The following is a 20,662-nucleotide window of genomic DNA, read 5'->3' as shown; positions in this document are numbered from 1 at the left end:
TGTGATTGAAGACTGGAGATGCTGTCCGACCACCATTTATAGAGCCCGCTTTTCATCACTGCAAAGCTGCTTTGCCTCTTGGGTTCCCTCCAGGCTCTCAAGGACCCATTTCCCTGTCCACAGTTTGAGAAAGAACTTTAGGGATTGTTGTTAGATTTTGGTATGATGACCTCAGGATTGCCTGTGTTCCTTTAAAATATAAAATGCTGTGATTTTTCTCTATTTTGATATATTTTGACATTATCAGCTTGCAGAGCTATTCCTAAAGTGTTTTCCAAGCCATATGGCACTGAGAATCATTCTGTATTGATATTGGGTTGGTTTAAAACCAAACAAACTTTTTGGCCAACTCCATATTTGCAGGGCTACATTAGGGTCAGAACTTGTTTGGGTTTAAAAATTTGCAAAAGCTATAACTTCATGTAGTAATACTTATTGGATGTCAAGTGTGTGCCAGGCGTGAGGTATATCTGAACAAACAAACAAACGAACATTTCTACCCCTGTGGGACATGCTAACTGTCACATTCAACCCATACTGTGAATTGTAGCTTTAGAGAAATTTCAGACTTGAAGAATCCAAAAGTAGACTTTAAAAGCTGTGATGTGAGGTGAAAAAACGCGCCTCTTCCCTGGCTAGCCCTAATTTGCATAGGGCAGGCTCACTGGGGAGGAGACAAAAACTTATAAAAAGAGGGAGCCAAAACGCATTGGGCTTCCTTGGTGGCTCAGAGGTTAAAGCGTCTGTCTGCAATGCAGGAGACCTGGGGCAGATCCCCTGGAGAAGGAAATGGCAACCCACGCCAGTATTCTTGCCTGGAGAGGGTCATAGTCCAACCGGGTCGCAAAGAGTCGGCTTTCACTTTCACTTTCAAAACCCACTGAGGCCTCTCCTTTGGAGTCCGCTTGCCCTCACACCTGGAGGTTGTAAGACAGAACTGTAAAAAAAAAAAAAAAAGCTGTGATGTGTTAGGCTTTTAGTAACCTTGCCCATTTGCCTCTTGAAGCAACATTTCCTTGATCGCCTTGTCACTTTGTCCTTTGTCATTTTGAATTAATCAAGTGTCACCATCAGAGTGGAAAGTTTTTTTAGACACCTATCTCTGCAACTCTTTCATATACAATTATAATTAGTTAAGCAAGATTTTTTCATACTGTCACATAAATTTTTCAGGTTAAAGGGAAGCTAGGATTTGTGAGGGGCGGGGTGTAGACAGTGGGTCTCTCCACCCAAAGTTTCTACTCTCTCTCCTTTAGTTATAGAGATGTGGAAATAAAACTAGAAGGAAGCTATTTAGCCCATAGGTGTGCTCCAAGGAAGCACTATAATTAAGACAGATAAAACTAAAGGCAGTTGTACTGTTGCAAGAAGGGGGACCCCTTCCAGGGCCCAAAACTGGGCTCTTGTCTAACACTCAGAAATGAATTGTCTAAGGAGACACATGTGCTGACAAAGCAAGAGATTTTATTGGGAAAGGGCACCCGGGTGGAGAGCAGCAGGGTAAGGGAACCCAGGAGAACTGCTCTGCCACGTGGCTTGCAGTCTTGGGTTTTGTGGTGAGGGGATTAGTTTCTGGGTGGTCTTTGGCCAATCATTCTAATTCAGAGTCTTTCCTGGTGGCGCACGCATCACTCAGCCAAGATGGATGCTAGTGAGAGGGATTCTGGGAAGTGGACAGACTTGCCATGTCTCCTTTCGACCTTTCCCGAACTCTTCCGGTTGGTGGTGGCTTATCAGTTCCGTATTCCTTATCAGGATCTCCTGTCATAAAACAACTAATGCAAATAGTTACTATGGTGCCTGGCCAGGGTGGGCGATTTCAATCAGTGTGCTTCCCCTAACAGTACTACAAAGGATTCTTTTGGTTGCAATTACAGTGGCCTGCCAGAGGCAGCTTTTGACAAAAAGGAAAAGGGTAGGGGACAAAATTTACTATTATGTAAGAAGTAGGTCTCATCAGTTCAGCTCAGTTCAGTCGCTCAGTCGTGTCCGACTCTGCGACCCCATGAATCGCAGCACGCCAGGCCTCCCTGTCCATAACCAACTCCCGGAGTTCACCCAGACTCACGTCCATCGAGTCAGCGATGCCATCCAGCCATCTCATCCTCTGTCGTCCCCTTCTCCTCTTGCCCCCAGTCCCTCCCAGCATCAGAGTCTTTTCCAATGAGTCAACTCTTCGCATGAGGTGGCCAAAGTACTGGAGTTTCAGCTTTAGCATCATTCCTTCCAAAGAAATCCCAGGGCTGATCTCCTTCAGAATGGACTGGTTGGATCTCCTTGCAGTCCAAGGGACTCTCAAGAGTCTTCTCCAACACCACAGTTCAAAAGCATCAATTCTTTGGCGCTCAGCTTTCTTCACAGTCCAACTCTCACATCCATACATGACCACAGGAAAAACCATAGCCTTGACTAGGCGGACCTTTGTTGGCAAAGTAATGTCTCTGCTTTTGAATATGCTATCTAGGTTGGTCATAACTTTCCTTCCAAGGAGTAAGCGTCTTTTAATTTCATGGCTACAGTCACCATCTGCAGTGATTTTGGAGCCCCAAAAAATAAAGTCAGCCACTGTTTCCACTGTTTCCCCATCTATTTCCTATGAAGTGATGGGACTGGATTCCATGATCTTTGTTTTCTGAATGTTGAGCTTTAAGCCAACCTTTCCACTCTCCACTTTCACTTTCATCAAGAGGCTTTTGAGTTCCTCTTCACTTTCTGCCATAAGGGTGGTGTCATCTGCATATATCTGAGGTTATTGATATTTCTCCCAACAATCTTGATTCCAGATTGTGTTTCCTCCAGCCCAGCGTTTCTCATGATGTTCTCTGCATATAAGTTAAATAAGCAGAGTGACAATATACAGCCTTGACATACTCCTTTTCCTATTTGGAACCAGTCTGTTGTTCCATGTCCAGTTCTAACTGTTGAGTCTCATAGTGACCCTCTTTTTTTTTAATTTTTTTAAGAGTTGAAGAGTTTTATTAAAGATAGCAAGAAAGCTAGTGTAATTAAGTTATAGAGTCACTCAGCAGAAACTTCCTTAAATGATCAAAGATTTAAGCCATCTGTGAGGCCAAAGGCCCCTCCACTGAGGGACACTCTCACCTGACACTCATGGGTAGCTAAGGCCTTGGTGTCCTGCACCCAAAGCGAATCTGTGACAGAGGGCTCGCTTGAACAAAAGTTACTCTCTTGTGAGAAGGGTTTCAAAGTCCAAAAGGAGGACTGTGGGACAGAGAACGCTGTCAGAATTCTACATCTGCTTCTTTCCCTCCACCCCACCACCCCCATCAGCTCTCTGTTTCTCCTGTTCGCTGGGCAGAACATAATCCTCCATAGCTCCATGATTCTCCAACAGCAGTGTCTGACAAGCAACTAAGTCTTTGGCAGCAAGAATCTGACTGGACTATCTTGGGTGTGGTGTTCACCTAGTGAAATTAGCTATGGTCTGGCATAGGGTCCAAAGGTGTGGTGGTCAGCGGGTGGGCTGGGGAAGGGAGTGGGGATGGTAGTTTCCAGAGAAATGAACACCTTTGTGAGCTGAACAGTTCTGAAGAGGTGTCTGACTCTTGTTTTCCTTTTTATTTTAAACAGATGACCAAGGAAGAAACTTTCTCAGTCTATTATTTCCATAAACAAATGCTTCCTTATATCTACTGTAAAACAACTTATTATGAAAAACTATAAACACATACAAACATAGGAAGAAAAGGGTGATGAGCCCCTCAGTTCCCTTCATCAAGATTCAGCAATTATTGATTACCCACATATGCTCCACTTAACCACTTTCCCTTTATTTCTTTTTATGTTTTCAAGTAAATCTCATTTATCATATCATTTCCTTCCTTCATGACTGTGCCACCTACAAAATCTACTTACTCAAAAGGGATTACATGAATCTAATCAAGCCACCTGGTAACTTGACACCAGGTGGCACTCAGTGTTCCATTGTCGCCCTTGTGTCATTTGAAGATAAACTACAGATTCTGGTGGTGCCCAGCCTTCCCTCCCAATGAGGAACCTCCCATCAACACTCGTCTAATGGTTTCATCCACTGATGAGCACAGTCAGTCAACGCTTTGTGGATTATAAAATGATGGTTTCATTAATCTCTCATTCTTTCCACATTTATTAACTGAAATTCTGTAAAGAGGATTTCCCTTAATCTACGAGGGCTCTTAGGTACCTAAATTACCAAATTGTTCAGAAAAGGTAAGATAATAGATGATTCTTTCTTTTCAGTTACTACCTTTGTAAATAAGAATTAATGCCTTTGCAATCTTAGTTGGTATTTAGTGAAACTGGGTTTTGTTTCTGTTGTTGCCATTTGCCTTCATTCTCTTTCATTTAAAAAAATATCCATATGAACTCATGGCTCTTTATATTTTCTGTGTGTGTCATTTATTTTGTGCTCAAATTTCTCCATCTTTGGACAGAGGACTGCTTTATGGTGACTCCCAAGTGCTTTGGATGTGACCTATTAATTTTGGAAACTTCCCTGTTTTCTGGTACAACAAGATGTCCTAAATTCACATTGGAGATTTCCTGCCTTGGGTCTAGAATCAGACAGTTTCCAAGGAGCTCTGGTTTCTTTTTTAATCTAAGTATTTTTTAAAAATCAACTTTATTGAGGTATTAGGAGTTAGGTTTTCAACATAAAATTTTTGTGGAGACACAATCCAACTTATATTCAAACCGGGGAGTTTTTACAAATGTTATGAACAATATTATTTTACTTATCAGGATTTCCTTTCAATATTGGCTACCAGGATCAAACTTGGTAAACTTTAAATTAGAATTTAAATGAAAGAATATAGTGAAGTAAAGATCAGGATCAGGAGGAAAAAGACATAGCTTTTAATGATCCATGCACACTTCCAGTAGGGAGACTAAATCTCATTGTACAGGAAACTGAAGTGACAAATCTCCTTTTGAAATTGGCCAGAGCATAAAGAAATAAAGGCTAGATGGGGAAGGAACAAAGGAAGGCAGACAGACAGTCAGAAAGAAAAAAACAAAGGAAGGAAAGAAAGGTGAGAAAGAAGAAAGGAAAAAGAGAGGGAGTATAACAGGGGAGAAATGAGAGAAACAGAGAGAGACAGATTCTTTGGCCAAATTAGGAAGTGGGTTGAAGCCCTATGACTCAAGTGACCCAGCACCCCATGGCAGCTGTCCCTGGCTTGAACCCAGGAAGCAAGGGAATTCCAGACCCGGGAGCAGATAAGATGAAGGAGGAAAGTGGGCAAGATCCAAGCATCTTTAGGAAAAAAGCAGTTTTCTTTTGTCCTCTCCTCAAAAAGAATCAGAGAAGGCAGTGGCACCCCACTCCAGTACTTTTGCCTAGAAAATCCCATGGATGGAGGAGCCTGGTAGGCTGCAGTCCATGGGGTTGCGAAGAGTCGGACATGAAAGAATGCTTCTGTTGCATTTCATCAAGAATAAAAAGAGCCATTGGTTTAAGATTGCTATAGATTTTTTCATTTGAAAGAATGTCCTTGTAACCCTGGCTTTCGAGGAGGTTTCATTTAAAAGTGCTTTTAAAATTTAAAAAAGAAAAAATAACAAGAGGCATCCTATTATATAGTAATTTTAAAAATCATCCTCTACATTATTCATTATTATAAATAATCCTGACATGAAAAACCCTCTACATGAAACCGGTTTGGAAGATGTGCAGTGGGGCAGTGAAGAACAGAATTTAACCCCAAAAGGACCAAGGCCCCAAAGTGGAAAAGAGAGAGGAGTCCTAGCAAGGAAATAGTGCTGTGACATCAGTCCCTAGGGGGAAGGCTGCCGTGTGTGCTAGAGGCTGCTGGGAAGCCCCCGGCCCGGACTGCAAAGCTGAGGATGAACTGGGGGGAACTTGTTTGGGGGCAGGAGTAGAGCAGACGTGGGGAAGGATATTTCTAAAGTCATTTCTAGTCAAAGGGGACATCATTTCTGAAAACAGGTGGCTCAGTGGTAAAGAATTTGCCTGCCAATGCAGGGGACTTAGGAAACGTGGGTTTGATCTCTGGGTGGGGAAGATCCCCTGGAGGAGGAAATGGCAACCCACTCCAGTATTCTTGCCTAGAGAATCCCATGGACAGAGGAGTCTGACTGGCTATAGTCCATGGGGTTCCAAAGAGTTGGACATGACTGAGCAGCATGTGCAAATAAAAGTCAGTCACCTACAGAGTCCCACTTGGGGTCTGTGAGCTAACAGCAAGGCTTGAATCTGCTCTGCAGGTAGAATCAATAGAAACCGAGCTATCTTTCTTGTAGTGAAACAAGATTCAGACTTCTGGCATTGACAGCAGCCTTGCTGCTGCCTAGATGGAACTACCAGCCAGCTCCCTTGGGGACATCATTCCAGGTCCCTTTTGCCTGTGGCCACGTGGAAAGGTATATGAGCCCAGAAATCTTCTCTGAGTATTACTGTTTGGTGTTGTATCTGTACTTGAGTACCTAATAACCATTTTTTCTTTTACAGTAGGAAAACAGTTTTCAAAGTTCTTTTCTAATCTTTCCTTACATAACATGTTTATTAATCAGAAATAAAAGGATGCTGCCTCTTTTGTCATGAAAGTTCAAATCTATTCAGCCAGTATTTATAGAGAATAGTCTAATCATCTGGCATTTATGTCACCTTATGAATTAGGGCAAGTTTTGGGATCTGGGGCAAATTACCTAAATACTCAGTCTTGGCTGTCTTGTCATATGTATATGTGATTTGTAACATGAGATTAGCAATGTATTTATTGTTAAATAGGATCTTGCTATTCAAGAAAAGAAGGAAATGGCAATCCACTCCAGTACCCTTGCCTGGAAAATCCCATTGACGGAGAAGCCTGGTAGGCTACAGTCCATGGGGTTGCAAAGAGGCGGAACTGACTGAGCGCCTTCATTTTCCTTTCCTTTCCTTTATTCAAGAAAATAAGACTTGCCCCAATGCCTGCTACTGCTGCTAAGTCGTTTCAGTCGTGTCCGACTCTGTGCAACCCCATAGACTGCAGCCCACCAGGCTTCCCCATCCCTGGGATTCTCCAAGCAAGAACACTGGAGTGGGTTGCCATTTCCTTCTCCAATGCATGAAAATGAAAAGTGAAAGTGAAATCATGTCTGACTCTTAGCGACCCCATGGATTGCAGCCCACCAGGCTCCTCTATCCATGGAATTTTACAGGCAAGAGTACTGGAGTGGGGTGCCATTGCCTTCTCCGTATACAGTCACTGCTGCTGCTGCTGCTGCTGCTAAGTCGCTTCAGTCGTGTCCAACTCTGTGGGACCCCAGAGATGGCAGCCCACCAGGCTCTGCCGTCCCTGGGATTCTCCAGGCAAGAACACTGGAGTGGGTTGCCATTTCCTTCTCCGCCCCAGTGCCTGGAGCCTAGTAAATAATGAATAAAAGGTAACTGACAAAACAATGATGCCAGTGATGATAAGTAGGAATAAAGTCACATTCATCATTCATTTTCTGAATACTAACGATAGCAATCTATGTTTTATGCCTTGGAGCACATTAGTAAAAGTAGTATATATACACACACAGAAATGTTGAAAGGTTGCAGAAAGGTTGATGATATGAATTTTGATAAGGTTAAGATTTTAGATTCATAAGAATAGTAAATGCTTTACCCCAACTCCAGGTAGTTTTTGGTGTTATATTTCTTGGCTCATTGAAGATATAATCTCTCCAATTTTAGCCACTGGCTCACAACACTGTTTTTTAAGTATCCAGTGATGAGAGAGTTCCATAAACATGGTGGTGGCTGGAATTGGCTTACATGTAGGATCTCTTAATGTGTATTAACTAAGTGGAAATTTTTATATTAAATCTGGAAAAGTTTGGATTTTGACTCAAGATTGTTGACTGTTTCATAGCGTAAATATTTTTAAGTAGGGAAGGGACATACGCAGTCAACAAATCTTTGTTGACCTCAGTTGATTTATTTCATTAACTCTGAGAAATGAACTCGAGAACTATAAACTGGAGAAAATTTTAAGATGAGCTTTAGAGTGGAAGGTGAATGAAAGTTGTGTAATCACAAGACTAGGAAAAAAAAGTTTTTTAAATTTGAGGGGAAGGCTGTAAGTAAACTGGGCTTCCCTGGTGGCTCAGCAATAAAGAATCCACCTGCAATGCGGGAGATGCAGGAGATGCTATCCGAAAAACCCAAATATCCAAAAAGTAGAGTAATAAATGCAAAAAAAAAAATTAGTACAAACATATACAGATTTTTAATATAATTATTCAGTTATATTTTAATGAATAGGAATGATATGTTAAAAAGGGATAACATATATACCATACAATGTGATTTCAAACGTGAAATAAAACATGCATAGGAAAAAAGAATAAAACTATATAAGCATGTTTGCAGTGGTTATTTCTAGAAATGAAATACAGATGGGTTTTTTTCCCTTTATTTTCCAGTTTTCTATATGGTATATATATTATTTTTGACAATTGTGGGGGAAAGGAAGGTTAGGGGTTTTTGTTTTTGTTTTTCTCCTTTTCAACCTCTTTTTAGCCCAGTAGTATTATATTGAGTATTTGTAAAACCTCTCACCCCCACTCCTGTTTTCAAGATCACTTCATAAATTTCCCACTTCCTTACTTTTTAGTGGACAAAATTCTAGAGAAGTGATGAGTTCTACCAAGGCTAACATTAAAATGGTTGTCTCTGAGTCAGAGGCTTTTCATCTTTGCCATTCATTTACTAACTTATACCTACATGGATAAAACTTTTACCTGGATATTCTTCTTAATGGATGACCATAATCATGCTACAGTGAAAGGTTAACACATTTACCTTGAGGACTCAATAAAATGCCTTTGTTTCTTATCGTTTTTGGCATGTTTAATAAAATAAGCTGAATTAGACATCCAATGTATTCTGTGACAACTAAAAATAAATATAATATTTTCCTTCATTGTTTTCAGGTACTTAGCGAACTTTACCAATAGTCTTTCGTTGCTTTGGATTAATTTACAGATAGGAAATAATACCGATAATAGGAATTACAGGCTAATATATGCTTCTTGTACACATCTAAACTGTGAAACAAGCTTGGGTTTCTTCTGTTTTTCAGACATCAGGAGAAAGCAGTTTCTTCTCAATGGAAAAGTTGTTCATCTTATCCTAGAGTAAAGAAATAAGTGGACAAATAAGCAAGTTTGTCCTTTGGGGGAAATGTTTTTTAGTCCCAACCCCATTTTAATCTAAAATTGATTTAATGTTCTCAACAGTGTTTCATTGGGCAGAGCACCATGTAAAAGCATGTAAATCACCCAAGAGATTCAAGTAACTGGAGAAACCTCAGTCTTCTAGATCCCCCTATCTCAGAGCATAGTGTCTGGACTGGCACCAGCATCATCACCTGGGTGCTGGTTAGAAATGCAAAACCTCAGACCCTACCCTAGACTGACTATATCAGAAACTGCTTTTTAATAACATACCCATGTAATTTACAGGCACATTAAAGCCTGAGAAGAGCTGGGCTAGATAAGTTTATTATTATTGTTTTGTTGTTCAGTTATATGCCACAGAATACGAAGGAAATGATACAAGTAAATAACTCAATCTTATTAGTATAATGAAAGCAGGAGATACTTCACAGTCTCTAACTAAAGTGGTTTTTAAAAATTTTTTTAATTATAAAAGTATGATAACACATTGAGAGGAGATTTGGAAAATACAGAACAAAGTTACATATAGTCCCACTATATATTACAATTATTTTATTATTTTTTATTGGAGAATAATTGCTTTACAATATTGTGTTGATTTCTGCCATACCTCAACATGTGTCAGTGCTTTTCAGGTCTACTATATCCTTCTACTTTGCTGTCTATTCATTCTAGTAATTTTTGAGAGTTTGATATTGAAACTCCAACCAAAAACTTCACCTTAAAAAAATAAAGATTTTTAGCTGGAGTTTCAACATCAAGCTCTCAAAAATTAATAGAATGAATAGACAGAAAAGTAGAAGGCAATAGTAAACCTGAAAAGCACTATGAACTGATTCAACATAACTAAGATTTATACAATTTTCACACAACAGCAGGATACAAACTCTATTCAAGTTCCCATGGACAACTGTAAGACACTGGAACATATCCAGGGACATAAAACAAGGTGCAAAAATTTCATGGTCTAAAGGCGTTGAACTCATACAGAGTCTGTTCTCCTATCACTGAGACATTATGTTAGAAATCAATATCAAAAGATATTTGAAAATAACCCACATATTTTCAAGTGCAATGTGACATTTTCCAAGACAGACATTTGACTTAGTCATTGAAAGCCTCAATAAAGTTAAAAGACTGAAAAAACACAGATTGCAGAGAAGAAAGCACTTAAATGAGAAATTGATATCAAAGATATTTTTTAAATACCATATATTTGGAAATTAAATGTCCACTTTTAAATGATGGGTGTATTGAAGAAGCCATAACAAGAAAAATTAGAAAATAATTGTAAGAGAATAAAAGTGAAAATAATTTATCAGAATTTGTTGTATGCAGCTGAAGTTGCTCAATGCAACTAAACACAATGTAGAATCTTGAACAGGTATGAAAACAAATAATGGAAACTAGCATAAAATTTTGTGAAATTTGAACAAAGCTGTACTTTAGTTAATAATACTGTGCTACTGTTGCTGCTAAGTCGCTTCAGTCGTGTCCGACTCTGTGCGACCCCATAGATGGCAGCCCACCAGGCTTCCCCGTCCCTGGGATTCTCCAGGCAAGAACACTGGAGTGGGTTGCCATTGCCTTAATTTCTTGTTTTTCTTTTCTTTATTTTTACAGTTTAGCATTTCTTTGTATCCTCAGAATTGGATTAAAAGTTTCAAGCTTCAAAGTTTAAAAAAAAATTATTAAGATAATAAGCTGTCTAGACTTTTTGCAGTAATACTAGATGCCAGAATAAATGGGACGATATCAAAGTTTTGAGTGAACATAAATTAGAAATCTAGCATTCAATTCATACTTAGTCAAAGAAGTGGAACCAAAATGTCATAAATTTTTTAGTGAAGCAAAAATTCATAAGTTTCCTAAGCTATAAATATTATGTCAGATCTGAAGGTGGCTGGCAGTGAGGGGCAGCAGGGTCACTCTTCAACTGGCTTTTCTGGGTTTGGCATCTGAGACAGAGTTTCTGACAGAGTAAAGGTACTCCTTTCTGCTACTCTCTTGAGATCTTTTAGGGGCAGGTCCCTATATCTGGGAATTGGAGATACAGAAACTGAGCGTTGGGGCAGGGAACTGCTCACTTAGCAGCAGAGCCGGGTTGGGCCAAGTGCTTAGGGTAGTGCCTTGCACAAATTCCAGGTCAAGTTAGTGGAGTAGGACGATCCTGGGCTCACCTCCTCCCAGGGACACACCAAAACTACGACCTCATAAAGAACAACTGTCTCTCAGGACTGACCTGAAGACTAGCACAACAGACTTTCTACAACTAAGGGTATAAGGAAAAGGCCACGATGAGAAAGGCAGGACGTGCAGAGTCCTGGTCTGTGAGAACCAAACCTTGGTTTTACTTCTGTGCGGCAACCCACAACCCCAAGAGACATCACAACCACAGAGGTACCCCCTGAGGAGCCAGGGGGCCAAGTCCCATATCATGCTCCCCAGCACCAGGACCTAACTGGGAAGCTGAGTCCCCAAAAGAGCTGGTTCTGAAAACCAGCAAGGATTAAATCTGGGGGCGTGGCAGTGGGGGGACGAGGATGGGGGCGTGCCCTGGGAAAGGGGGGAGACTTCACTCTTAAAGAACTCCTCGCAGAAACTCACTCACTCCAAACCCAGTGCAGAGGCAACAGCTTGAAAAGCTCCTGGGCCATACAAGATGGGGAGTCCTTGACTCATTTCGGGGCCCAGAGTGGGTGGGGTTTGTCACAGTCTTTGTAGACTGGGACCTGGGGACTGGAGTTGATGAGAAGAGGGATGCAGGGGACCCAAGTCTCAAGTGAAACAAGGGTGCTTTATTTGCAGAAACACACGTTTATATATCTTCATACAAGGCAGCTTTAGACAGTAAAAAAAAACTGAGCAAAAACAAAGCCAAGCAAATAACAGTCTTCAAAGGGCCAGAAAGCATTCCATATCCTGAGTAAGAGGGGCATAACTGAATAGATTACATTTAAGTAAGGTCACTGAGAGTTCCAGAAAAAATATCTATTTCTGCTTTATTGACTACGCCAAAGCCTTTGACTGTGTGGCTCACAATAAACTGTGGAAAATCCTGAAAGAGATGGGAATATCAGACCACCCTATCTGCCTCTTGAGAAATTTGTATGCAGGTCAGGAAGCAACAGTTAGAACTGGACATGGAACAACAGACTGGTTCCAAATAGGAAAAGGAGTACATCAAAGCTGTATATTGTCACCCTGCTTATTTAACTTAAATGCAGAGTCAGTACATCATGAGAAATGCTGGGCTGGAAGAAGCACAAGCTGGAATCAAGATTGCCAGGAGAAATATCAATAACCTCAGATATGCAGATGACACCACCCTTATGGCAGAAGGTGAAGAGGAACTAAAAAGCCTCTTGATGAAGGTGAAAGAGGAGAGTGAAAAAGTTGGCTTAAAACTCACCATTCAGAAAACAAAGATCATGGCATCTGGTGCCATCACTTCATGGGAAATAGATGGGGAAACAGTGGAAACAGTGGCTGACTTTATTTTTTGGGGGCTCCAAAATCACTGCAGGTGGTGACTGCAGCCATGAAATTAAAAGACGCTTACTCCTTGGAAGAAAAGTTATGACCAACCTAGATAGCATATTGAAAAGCTGAGACATTACTTTGCCAACAAAGGTTTGTCTAGTCAAGGCTATGGTTTTTCCTGTGGTCATGTATGGATGTGAGAATTGGACTGTGAAGAAAGCTGAGTGCCAAAGAATTGATGCTTTTGAACTGTGGTGTTGGAGAAGACTCTTGAGAGTCCCTTGGACTGCAAGGAGATCCAACCAGTCCATTCTGAAGGAGATCAGCCCTGGGATTTCTTTGGAAGGAATGATGCTAAAGCTGAAACTCCAGTACTTTGGCCACCTCATGCGAAGAGTTGACTCATTGGAAAAGACTCTGATGCTGGGAGGGATTGGGGGCAGGAGGAGAAGGGGACGACAGAGGATGAGATGGCTGGATGGCATCCATCATTCATCATCGATGGACGTGAGTCTGAGTGAACTCCGGGAGTTGGTGATGGACAGGGAGGCCTGGCATGCTGCAATTCATGGGGTCTCGAAGAGTTGGACACGACTGAGCGACTGAACTGAACTGAACTGAACTGAAGGTCACTGAAGGGAGTCACTGATGGGAGTCACTGAAAGGAATCCAAGCAGGTGCCTCTTCTCATGATCTCAGTCCTGAGAACTGCGTGCATCTCTACTCGTTCCTGTTTTCCAGGAACTGATAAGGAATAGAGAATCCTTGAGAAACGGAACACAAAACAAAAGAATAACATATTGGATCCCTTAAAGCTGAACGTCCCCTGACAGGCGTCCAGTGGAACTTCCTCTGGGGGCGGAAGTGCCTGCAGAGCATCATTCGTTTTCACATTCTTCCCACGTAGCTGGCCTGGTGCTAGTGAGCACCGTTTCTATCAGTCTCCATAAGACTAACTAACACTACCTGCTCTGGCCCTGCTTTCTCCTGAGAACCCAAGAGGCCAGGCCTACACACCAGCACCCGCTCCCTACAGCGGTCACAGCCAGGTCTGTGGACATTTGGACCAGGAACCGACTCCACCTACTAGGATGTCTGCTGCAATCACAGGGAAGCCTGCCTGGGGACCAACCTCACCCACCATCATACCCACAACTGTTGTCCACCCATCACAGGAGGGCACATGCAGCCTACACTGGGGATACCTCTGGGGCACCTGGCTGTGTTGACCAGGGGAGATTGTACCGCTGGGCCCTATAGGACACCTCCTACATAAGGTCACCCTTTCAAGACTGGGCGATGAAGCTGATATATGCAGAAACAGAGTTCAGGAGTCAGTCAGTTCAGCAGTGTCTGACTCTTTGCAACCCCATGGACTTCAGCACACAAGGCTTCCTTGTCCATCACCAACTCCCGGAGCCTGTTCAAACTCATGTCCATCGAGTTGGTGATGGCATCCAACCAGATCTCATACTCTGTCATCCCCTTCTCCTCCAGCCTTCAATCTTTCCCAGCATCAGGGTCTTTTCCAATGAGTCAGTTCTTTGCATCAGGTGGCCCAAGAATTGGAGTTTCAGCTTCAGCATCAGTCCTTCCAATGAATATTCAGGACTTATTTCCTTTAGGATGGACTGGTTGGATCTCTTTGCAGTCCAAGGGACTCTCAAGAGTCTTCTGCAACACCACAGTTCAAAAGCATCAATTCTTCAGTGCCCAGTTTTCTTTTTAGTCCAACTCTCACATCCATACATGACCACTGGAAAAACCATAGCTTTGACTATATGGACCTCTGTTGGCAAAGTAATGTCTTTGCTTTTTAATATGCTGTCTAGGTTTGTCATAGCTTTTCTTCCAAGAAGCAAGTGTCTTTTAATTTCATGGCTGCAGTCACCATCTGCAGTGATTTTGGAGCCTCCCAAAATAAGTCTGTCACTGTGTCCATTGTTTCCCCATCTATTTGCCATGAAGTGATGGGACCAGATGTCATGATATTCATTTTTTGAATGTTGAGTTTTAAGCCAGCTTTTTCACTCTCCTCTTTCACTCTCATCAAGAGGCTCTGTAGTTCTTCACTTTCTGCCATAAGGGTGGTGTCATCCGCGTATCTGAGGTTATTAATATTTCTCCTGGCAATCTTGATTCCAGCTTGTACTTCATCCAGTCCAGCATTTTGCATGATGTACTCTGCATATAAGTTAAATAAGCTGGGTGATGATATACAGCCTTGACGTACTCCTTTCCCAGTTTGGAACCAGTCTGTTTTTCCATGTCCGGTCTGGTTAGAAATGGAATTAGGCAAAATGAAAAAACTACAGAATATCTTTCAAAGGGAAGAATAAGATAAAACATCGGTGGTGGGGTGGGGGGAGGGGGGGTGGGCGGGGAAAAGAACTAAAGGAAAAGGAGATACAGTTTATCAGATAAAGAATTCAAAGTAACAATCATAAGATGCTTATCAGACTCAGTAGAAAACTGGATGCATTTAGGGAGAGAATCAACAAAAGGCTAAAAGGATTGTAAGCCTCTTTCACCAAAGGGCTAGAAGATATAAAAAAAGAAAGTTTTTACAGTTTTGAATTCATTAACTGAAGTAAAAAATACACTAGCAGAAACCAGCAGGAGATCAGATAATACAAAAATAAAAATACAGACCAGTGATCTGGAAGATAAGGATAGTAGAAGTCACTCAATCAGAATAGCAAAAGGGAAAGAAAATAAAACAAAATAAATAAGAAGAGGGCTCATGAGGGGTCCCAGCTCCTCTGGCAGCAGGAGGAGCAGCAGTGGACAGGCAGCCCAGCTTCTGGATTTCTGTCAGCCCCCACAGTGTGCGCCCGGCCCACCGCCAGCATGCCCGACAAGGGCAGCTCCGCATAGAGGACAGCAAAGGAAGACTCCAAGAGGAGAGCTTGGAGGTTGCCATCTAAACCTGCTCCTCCAAAAGTGCAAACAGAGCCAAAAAAGGCAGCAGGATGGGATACATCTTCGGACAGAAAAGTGCAAACAAAACGGAAAGGGGGAGCGAAGGGAAAACAGGCAGAAGTGACTAAACCTCTGGTTGGAGGTTTGCCTGCATAAAATGGAGAAACTGAAAATGAGGACAGCCCAGACTCTGAGGAAGCAGGAAAGAAAGAAGCTATGTGTGGTTAACATCACACACCGGGTCCTATCGGTGGTCCCTGTCTACCTTCTCGTTCAATCCAGATGAATATTTTTATTAATTAGTTTGTAAATGCAAGTTTTTTTAGCAGTTCTAGTAGTATTTTTAAGAAAGGGAATCCCACTTCATTTTTAAAGTGTAAGTGCTTGTTTCTTTTTAAATTGGAGTATAGTTGACTTACACTGTTGTGTTAGTTTCACGTGTATAGCGAAGTGAATCAGTGTATATGCATGTATACATATACATAGATCCACTCTTTTCTAGATTCTTTTCCTATATAGGCCATTACAGAGCACTGAGTAGAGCTCCCTGTACTATAGAGTAGGTCCTCATTAGTCATCTATTTTATATAAAGTATGTGTCTTTGTCAACCCCAGTATGCTCCCCCCTTCCCCGCTGGTAACCGTAAGTTTGTTTTCTACATCTGTGACTCTATTTCTGTTTTGTAAATAAGCTTATTTGTACCATTTTTAAAGATTCCACACATAAGTGATATCATATGGTATTTGTCTTTCTCCGTCTGACGTTACTCAGTATGACAATCTCTAGGTCCATCCATGTTGCTGTTGTAAACAATTTGCTGGTTGCTTTGTTTGTTTCTTTTTTTGGTCCAATCAGAAATAGTGGGATATTGAATATGGGAAATTTTGATTGTGTTAGGTGTCAGCTTAATATTCCATAGATGGGGTAGCTTTTATATCCTATGATACAAAGAATACCAAATGACAGTTTGGAGTCAGTTGTGCATTTAATGTCTTGAATACTTTTTTTTTTTTTCGGCTGTGCCACATGGCATGCAGGATCTTAGTTCCCCGAGCAGGGATCGAACCCATGCTCCCTGCATGGGGAGCGTAGAGTCTTAACTACAGGACCACCAGGGAAGTCTCACTGAACACTTTACTTCTCTTCCCATGTTGATTTTGGGTAGAATTATTTCCTAAAACAAACCACTCCTTGATCTTGGCTATCCTGGTCAGAATTTTGTGCACTCTGTACCATCTTTCTTTGGTCATGGTAGTCCAATTTTCCTGGTAACTTTGTTAATGTGCTGTGAATTCATCAAAAACTTGAAAAACTTGAGTAGATTTTGTACATAATATCAAATTGTGAATTAGTGGGACTTATGACATAACAGACCCACTCCAGTGTTCTTGCCTGGAGAATCCCAGGGACGGGGGAGCCTGGTGGGCTGCCGTCTATGGGGTCGCACAGAGTCAGACACGACTGAAGTGACTTAGCTTAGCTTATGACATAACAGCACATCAACATTTGAAGATATTGGTACTTGTATCCTGTTAAGGAAAATTTGCCTCGACCTTTTCAGCTGGAAAGTCACTGGAATAACTATTCAGAAAGAATCACATCTACATGATTTTTTAGATTTTTTGGTATGTATATTAAGAATTGTGTACAAATTGAAATGTCTGTGTCCTGATCCTCAAAACAACCAGTAAAATCTCAGTCATGAAAGAAAAGAAAACAAAAGTGAGGATAGTAAAGGGACCACTGAGAGAACGTCAAGGGGAGGAACAGTCACATAAAAGAGGTCCCAGAACAAGAAAGAGAAAGGGACAGAAAACTTATTTGAAGAGATAATGGCTGAAAGCTTCCCTAATCTGGGGCAAAGGAATCAGACAACCAAGTCCAAGAAGCCCTGAGTCCCAAACAAGATGTACCCAAAGAGACCCCCACTAAGACACATAATTAAAATGTCAAACTATCCCACAGGCCTCATGGCCAAAAAAAAAAAAAAAAAACCCAGAACATAAACAACAGAAGTGGGTTTCCTGGTGGTTCAGTGGTGAAGAATCCACCTGCCAATGCAGGATACATGGATTTGGTCCCTGGTCCAGGAAGGGATCCCTGATCCCTTAGTTGCCGTGAAGCAACTAAGCCTGTGGGCCACAACTACTGAGCCCGAGAGCAGCAACTCCTGAAGCCCGTGAGCCCTGGAAACCATGCTCCGCAACAAGGCAGGCCACGGCCACAAGAGGCCCGAGCACGGCAACCAGTGAGTGGCCCTTACTCTCCGCAGCTAGAGAAAGCCCACATGGCAATGAAGACAGCACAGCCAAAAACTAAAAGGTAAAGGGTTACCCTTTTTGCTTTGGGGATGCTGATAAGACTCTGATTCCTATTCTAAGTGCTGGTTACTCAGATGTGCTCAGTTTGTGAAAACTGAGCTGTACACCTACAATATGTGAACTTATTTGTATGTATATTATGCTTCAGTTTTTAGGTCTCTCCTCTAGTGTCTTTCTCCTCCCTAGAGACAACTTCTATAACCAGTTTCTACGTCCTTCTTGAGTTATTTTAAGCATATAAAAGTTTATATCTTTTAAAATATATATATTATATTATGCATATTACTTATATATGTATGTGTGTGTGTAAGTCGCTCAGTTGTGTCCGACTCTTTGAGACCCCATGGACTGTAGCCCACCAGGCTCCTCTGTCCATGGGATTCTCCAGGCAAGAATACTGGAGTGGGTTGCCATGCCCTTCTCCCAGGGATTTTCCCAACCCGGGGATCAAACCCAGGTCTTCTGCATTACAGACAGATTACTTACTGTTTGAGCTACCCGGGAAACTCCATTTATATACATATGTATGCAAAAGCTTTTCTACTACACTTGATAAAGGCTTGAGAAAGAACAACAACAACAACAAAGACACAAATTGGAAAACATAAACTAAATGAAAGCACTGAATTGAAATACAAAGAGTAAAACAAATTAGATAAAAGTAAAACATCATCATCGGAGAAGGCAATGGCACCCCACTCCAGTACTCTTGCCTGGAAAATCCATGGACAGGGGAGCCTGGTAGGCTGCAGTCCATGGGGTCGCTAAGAGTCGGACATGACTGAGCGACTTCACTTTCACTTTTCTCTTTCATGCATTGGAGAAGGCAATGGGAACCCACTCCAGTGTTCTTGCCTGGAGAATCCCAGGGACGGCGGAGCCTGGTGGGCTGATGTCTATGGGGTCACACAGAGTCGGACACGACTGAAGTGACTTAGCGTTAGCATTAGCAAAACATCATCATAGAGTCCAGTTGTTTCTAAACATGGCTGCTCATTAGAATTACATCTGCAATTTTGGAGAAAAAACCAGTACTTGGGCATTTGTATTTTTCAAAAAATTCCAAGATAATTCTAATGTACTTTTGGATTTTAAAAAGTGATTACAGGTTTTTTTTTAAATTAAATGGTAGTTTTAGTGATATAGAATTCTATTATTTTCTGTTGACCAATCATGATACAATGGTATTAAAATGAGTAATAGTTACATAATCACAGTAGTAAAAAAATGTTTATCAGTTTTCACAATCAATAGCCAGACAAAAAAATAAAAGATAATTTCAATTGCAAGCCATAATAGAAACATGATTAACCTAACAATTTAACGTAATTATGTACAATTTGGGGAGTTAAATACAGTGATGTCGTAGGTGGAAGTGCATACATGTACACATTTTCATCCACTCAGCCAGTCTATGACTTTTGGTTGGTGCATCTAATTCATTTATATTTAAGGTAATTTTCGATATGTATGATCCTATTACTATTAATTACTTTTTTTTTTTAGGTCTTTTTCTTCTCTTGTGTTTCCTGCCTAGAGAAGTTCCTTTAGCATTTGTTGTAAAGCTGGTTTGGTGGTGCTGAATTCTCTTAACTTTTGCTTGTCTGGAAAGCTTTTGATTTCTCCAACAAATCTGAACAGGAGTCTTGCTGGGTTGAGTATTCTTGTCTAACCTAAGTGTTTTAGAATTTAGAACTACAATTGATTCTAGAATTAAAAAGGATTCTAATTTTAAATGGCGTGTGTTAAATGTTGGAGGAGTCACAACTCCAGTGATCACTACACTGCAGACAGTGATTCTTCCTATCAATTATCAACCGATTCTTATGGATTCATCAGCTATGATTTGTATAGCAGACAGAAGCATTTTAGATGGCAAAATGCAGCTGGTAACTTACAGAGTTGTAGCTAAAACATTCAACAATAACAGTTACTGTAACATGATCACTGTAAGAGCTTGACAGTGGGCTGGAGATAGAGGGCTGAGGGCTGCTAGGAAGGTAATGTGGAAGAGTATCAATGAGTGGGAGCTGTGAACAAGTTTCTCCTAAACTGTATGGGTGAAAGTATTGTAATTATAGTCCAAATCAAACATATGTTTTTTATTATATGCCCTTAATTGATAAGTCGGGGAATCTGTTGCACTTCTATGTCTTAAGCTGAAGGTAACTTGTTCTTCAAACCGGTCTTATAATATGACCTTAGAAAATCACCTTTAAAATAAATTGCTTTGTGAGTTTTATTGGAATGCTAGATTTACCCTCTAGAGTTGGGACCTGACTAACTGGGTGGAAAGTTAAAATAAACAGTCCCCGCTGGGCAAGTGTCCCAGACTTGGGTTGAACAAGCAGTACTTTAGGACATGCACATCTGTGGGTTTTCATTCAGTTGCCTCCCAGGTCCCTAACCCTGCATTCCTTGGCCCTGGCATTTGAGCCTGTTTAACCACTGCTATTCAGCCCTTGTTGTCCGATGTGTGAATTTCTCTGCCGTGGTTTCACAGAGGTTGAAGCATAGTGTTGGAAGTGAGACAGACATCGGCTTATAGTTCTGGCCTCACTACTCCCTAGACATAGGAAGTTGGGTAATGCAAAAAGTCTCCAAGCCTCAATTTTCTCACCTGGAAAATGGAGACTAAAACCGTCATCTTGTGTGACTCTGCAGATTACATAACTATAAAACTCCCACTGCCATGCCTGGCACACTGTAAATGGTGATTATGACTACGTTATTATTATTAAACCCAGGTGTCCATTACTGGTTCCTT

The 20,662-nt window shown here is 41.3% G+C and overlaps 1 protein-coding gene and 1 pseudogene across 1 annotated transcript in view; one reads left to right on the top strand and one right to left on the bottom strand.

Annotated features, from left to right (window-relative positions):
* Window positions 1-5,915: 5,915 nt before the first annotated feature.
* The window catches only part of C15H11orf97 (chromosome 15 C11orf97 homolog), a 34,336-nt gene continuing 19,589 nt past the window's right edge, over window positions 5,916-20,662 (bottom strand). The window contains exon 4 of the mRNA XM_005890044.2: window positions 5,916-9,121. Coding sequence (XP_005890106.1) covers window positions 9,117-9,121 — 5 coding nt within the window. The 3' untranslated portion in view covers window positions 5,916-9,116. The remainder of the gene's footprint in view (window positions 9,122-20,662) is intronic.
* LOC102280644 (non-histone chromosomal protein HMG-14 pseudogene) lies at window positions 15,502-15,801 on the top strand (annotated as a pseudogene).

Source organism: Bos mutus, chromosome 15 (assembly GCF_027580195.1).
Source record: "Bos mutus isolate GX-2022 chromosome 15, NWIPB_WYAK_1.1, whole genome shotgun sequence".
NCBI classification, from domain to species: Eukaryota; Metazoa; Chordata; class Mammalia; order Artiodactyla; family Bovidae; genus Bos; species Bos mutus.
Note: the sequence above shows the minus strand (reverse complement) of the source record. Positions and strands in the feature narration are given on the sequence as shown.